This window comes from Protomyctophum bolini (genome assembly GCF_963924005.1).
Source record: "Protomyctophum bolini genome assembly, chromosome: 2".
Lineage (NCBI taxonomy): Eukaryota > Metazoa > Chordata > Actinopteri > Myctophiformes > Myctophidae > Protomyctophum > Protomyctophum bolini.
Window position 1 is genome coordinate 44,822,467 of NC_137863.1, and position 5,000 is coordinate 44,827,466.

The following is a 5,000-nucleotide window of genomic DNA, read 5'->3' on the forward strand; positions in this document are numbered from 1 at the left end:
CGTTCTTCGATTTTTCAAAAATAGCAGACCTACAAGCTCGTAGCGCGCCACTCGGTGGCGCGCTATGAGCTTGTAGATCTGCTATTTACACCAAAATGGGTTACCGTTCAGAATGGGTTAAGATCCCGGACAACGTGCACGCTCATTTTATCAACGTAATTAAATATTTTGTTATCGTTTTGGATACGATTTTGTCCTACAATTCCATGTTGTATTGATGTGGTACCATTAGGAGAGATATAACAGGCAAAATAACAATTGTTCTGGCCTGGGCCGTGTGGCTCAGTGGTCCAGGCACCGTGGCTGGTATAATCCAGTCTGTCAGTGTGGCCGCGGGTTCGACTCCCGATCCCGACGTCCTTTACTGCATGTCTCCCCCCCCCCCCATCTCTCTCTCCCCCATTTCCTGTCAGCCCCTTCCATTGTCTTTTTTATAAAATAAAGGTGAATGCCACAAAGAAAACATTTAAAAAATATATATATAATAACAATTAATTCTGCATTTTCTACTTGTGTAGACTTCTTGTAAATGAAGTAATGCAATTTCACTCTTGAGAACATAATATTGAACCGGTTATTTTTTTTTACTCTCAAGAGTTAAAGATCTATAAGAGTCCATTAAGGTTTTCAACCAACCGCGCGTGTGCGTGCGTGCGTGTCTGTGTGTCTGTGTATGTGTGTGTGCACGAGCGAGCGTGCGTGCACATGTTTGTTTGTGTGTGTGTGCGTGCACGTGCGAGTCAAATCACCTGATCTCCTCGTTGATGGCGTCGAGCTGCTCCTGCAGCATGAGCGCCAGAGTCTGAGCGTCCGATTGGCCGCTGGGCGACAGGAGGGTGGAGCTGACGTCGTCCTCCAGGTCAGACTCCACCTCCAGGTCGCCGCCGATCATGTGACCCACGCTGCCGCGCAGCGACGACGAGTAGTCCTGCTCACACACCCCACACACCTGGACACGCACGCACGCACACACACACACACACACACACGCACACGCACACACACACACACACACACACACACACACACACACACACACACACACACACAGACACACGCGCGTAGCACAAGTAAAACCCCCCCCGTTGAAATACGATCAAAACATTGTTTTGTGCAAAAATGTCATGCTTTCTGTAAGCACTGGAATGAGACAAACGTCATTGCTGTCGGGCAGAAACCTCTTATCTCCACATTCTTATCAGTGCAATTGTATAACACCCGCGGGAATCGAACCCAGGTCTCCAAGGGATATCCCTATGGGGGAGATGTTGAGACTTTTTAGGCCTTCAGACTGAGGCTATGAGCCACTCTGCTATAACTCCTCCCATGGGGAAACCCCATCCTGGTCACTGTAACGTGAAAATCCAATATTTTAAAGGACAACTTCAGTTTTTTTTCAACCAAGGTTCATGTTTTAGGTTGTCATTAGAGAAAGTATCTTTTTTTCATTTGCTGCTTTCTGTTGTTTTAGCGATTTTATTCAGTGACAAACTGACATGTTGAGCCATACAACACAGTATGGCATCCCTATAGTACTGTACCCCCCTTCACATTCAGTAGATATTGTGAGCTTTTGTGGTCAGATGTAATTTCCTGGGGTCTAGTAGGACTATAGAAAATCATAAAAAATAAATCGCTATAAAATTGTGTAAAGAAATACATATTTAGCCCCATGTTCGAATGCCCCCGTCCATCCATCCATCCATCCAACCGCTTATCCGTAGTTGGGTCGCGGGGGCAACAGCTCCACCAGAGAGCTCCAGACTTCCCTCTCCAGAGCAACATTAGTGACATACTCCTGGGGGATCCCGAGACATTCCAAGGCCAGTAAGTCGATAGTAATCCCTCCATCTGGTCCTTGGTCTGCCCCGTGGTCTCCTCCCAGTGGGACGTGCATCGAGGAACTCCCTAGGGAGAAGCCCGGGAGGCATCCTAACCAGATGCCTGAAACACCTCAGCTGGCTCCTTTCCAGGTGAAGGAGCAGCGGCTCTACTCCGAGTCTCTCCCGTGTGACTGAACTCACCCCTGTCAAAAATAGCTAAAATCGCTAAAACTAAAGAAAGCAGCAACTGATTTTTTTTTTAACACTCATATTTTACTTTCTCTAATATCAACCTAAAACATGAACCTTTTTTGAAAAAACATAAAGTTGTCCTTTAAAGGTATATTCAGTGATTTCACTCAAAAAACCATAGGTTTCGTTTTTGGCTGGGACCCAAAGCCTTTCGTCCAATCAGGATAGAGAGTCAAAAACGAAACCTAAGGTTTTTTGACCCCCAGGGGTTAACTGGGGACAGGGAGGAACTCCTTATATGGTCAGCACACTCTATAGTAGAGAGGATTATCACAACAAAACAAAAAAATAAGTCATATTTGAATTAAGTGAAATCAGTGAATATACCTTTAAGCACTAGACCAAAGTGACTCATGCCTTATGACTCTTTTGTTTTGTTTTTTGACGGATTGTTAAAGCTTTCGAGCTGTTAAAAAAATTAAAAAAATGAATCCTTAAAGATGGAGTGCCACAATTTTTGTAGTTTTTTCATTTGTCTATGAGGTGACAGTACTTCATTAGACACCCTGGAGTCGTGCAACGGTGTATTAACTTTGTATTTAGGGTTTCTTCCTGGAGGCTGAACCCTTGACAGTGAAACGGGCCAATGAAATAAACAATAATATAGTGACATCACACTATCACCCAATCACCACCCACCAGGCAACCCAGGCATACTACGAGTAAGACGCGCAAACGCGGGAAGCGAACGCAGCTCGTACATATTTGGGTTTTGGACGTATAGCTGCTTTGGGGACTCCTTATATGGTTCCCCTTTTGTGCCCATATATGGAGCTGAGTGGACCTGGCCCCTTTTGTGCCCATATATGGAGCTGAGTGATTGCTGATGCAACACACTCCATATTTGGATAGCGGGACAGACACACGAACAGACAGACAGACAGACAGACAGACACACACACACACACAGACATGATCTGCTAGGTCTCATAGTAAGTGCTCACTGAGTTCGCAATAAGGAACTGGTGGGCGTGCCCACATGAAAACAACATTTTAACAAATACTGTACACTTTTTTAGAAAAAAATTATACCTCCTTATATAACAATAATAACTGACGATCATGTTTTAGGGTGGGAAAAAAATCACGGCACTCCATCTTTAAAGTCAGCGCTTTTTTTTTTTTGGACACCCGTATCATTATGGATGGACATAGATAAGAATGAACAGACAGAGCTGAGAGACTTACATGAGACAGCACGTTGCATGGCAGGCAGGCCGGCCAGGCACAGGTGACCGGAAAACAGAGGACATTGGCACATATAGGGGTTAGTACAGAGAACGATGGCTTATTAAATAATAGGCGATACGTTGATTGATACAGATACAGCATAGAGAGACACTATAGAGACATCTGGGCAAATTGATGAAAAAATGTACTATTTTTGCCCAAAAATGTCAAATGAAATCTTCTTTTCCTTTTGAATCATCTGGCCTCCATCTCGCCCTGTCCATCTGTCTGTCTCCTCTTCTCTAACACCATAACTAACTTCATGTCCTCTTTCACTACACATCCATACGTCTTCTCTTTGGTCTTCCTCTATGTCTCCTAACCATCTCACTATCCCTCCTCTGTACATGTCCATACCAAACCATCTCACTATCCCACCTCTGTACATGTCCAAACCATCTCACTATGTCTCCTCTGTACATGTCCAAACCATCTCACTATCCCACCTCTGTACATGTCCAAACCATCTCACTATGTCTCCTCTGTACGTGTCCAAACCATCTCACTATCCCTCCTCTGTACATGTCCAAACCATCTCACTATGTCTCCTCTGTACATGTCCATACCATCTCACTATCCCTCCTCTGTCCATGTCCTAACCATCTCACTATCCCTCCTCTGTACGTGTCCAAACCATCTCACTATGTCTCCTCTGTACATGTCCAAACCATCTCACTATCCCACTTCTGTACATGTCCAAACCATCTCACTATGTCTCCTCTGTACATGTCCAAACCATCTCACTATCCCTCCTCTGTACATGTCCAAACCATCTCACTATCCCACCTCTGTACATGTCCAAACCATCTCACTATGTCTCCTCTGTACATGTCCAAACCATCTCACTATGTCTCCTCTGTAGCCTACATGTCCAAACCAAACCATCTCACTATGTCTCCTCTGTAGCCTACATGTCCATACCAAACCATCTCACTATCCCTCCTCTGTGTACATGTCCAAACCATCTCAGTCTGTCCTGATTGATTGAATTGATTGAAGTATTTATTAACAGAATTACACAGTACATTTCAAGCACAACTCAATACAAAAACTGTTCATTGTGGACGACACCATAAAGCATTACTCTTGTTTACAATAGGGTCCACCCTTTTCAATTCACCCGAACATGTATATATAGAGACATACAATATATACACTTCTACATAACCAAAAAAACAGGAAACACATATACAGGGAGGGGGCCGTCCGTATAGGTGCCCATTTGAGAGCGGTTTTGAAGGAGTCGAGGGATTCACATGTCTTAATGACTGTTGGTAGGGTGTTCCACATTTTGTCACAATTTAGTCCCTTGTTTGTGCCGAATCTGGGTTGCACATGGTTTTGTTGAACTCCCTCATGGTGTTGTGGGTGTGGACATGTATTTAGACAGGTACATGGGTATACCACGTTATGGTCATTCTTTGTGTTTCTCGTAACATATTATTCTCCTTCTCATTTTGTAACGTCCGTTGCAAGAATGGAATTCTGACCAAAAAGGTCCACCACAACAAGCCAGCATGGCGATGATGACCCCCTGACCCCTGTGCGTGCGTGTGTGTGTGTATGTGTGTGTGTGTGTGTGTGTGTGGACGAGGAGGCGCGGCCGCCGCCGGGGGGCACCTTGTTGGGTTCGTCGCGCAGAGCCGCCAGCCGGCCCTTCTGTGCCCTCCTGATGACCGTGGTGCTGTAGTGACC

The 5,000-nt window shown here is 45.0% G+C and overlaps 1 protein-coding gene across 1 annotated transcript in view; it reads right to left on the bottom strand.

Annotated features, from left to right (window-relative positions):
• ppfia4 (PTPRF interacting protein alpha 4) overlaps positions 1 to 5,000 on the bottom strand; it is a gene marked incomplete at both ends in the record, with an annotated part of 122,353 nt that overhangs the window by 20,785 nt on the left and 96,568 nt on the right. Inside the window, 2 exons of the mRNA XM_080785686.1 lie at positions 750 to 949; positions 4,926 to 5,000. The exon at positions 4,926 to 5,000 is cut by the window's right edge and continues 55 nt beyond it. Coding sequence (XP_080641812.1) covers positions 750 to 949; positions 4,926 to 5,000 — 275 coding nt within the window. The remainder of the gene's footprint in view (positions 1 to 749; positions 950 to 4,925) is intronic.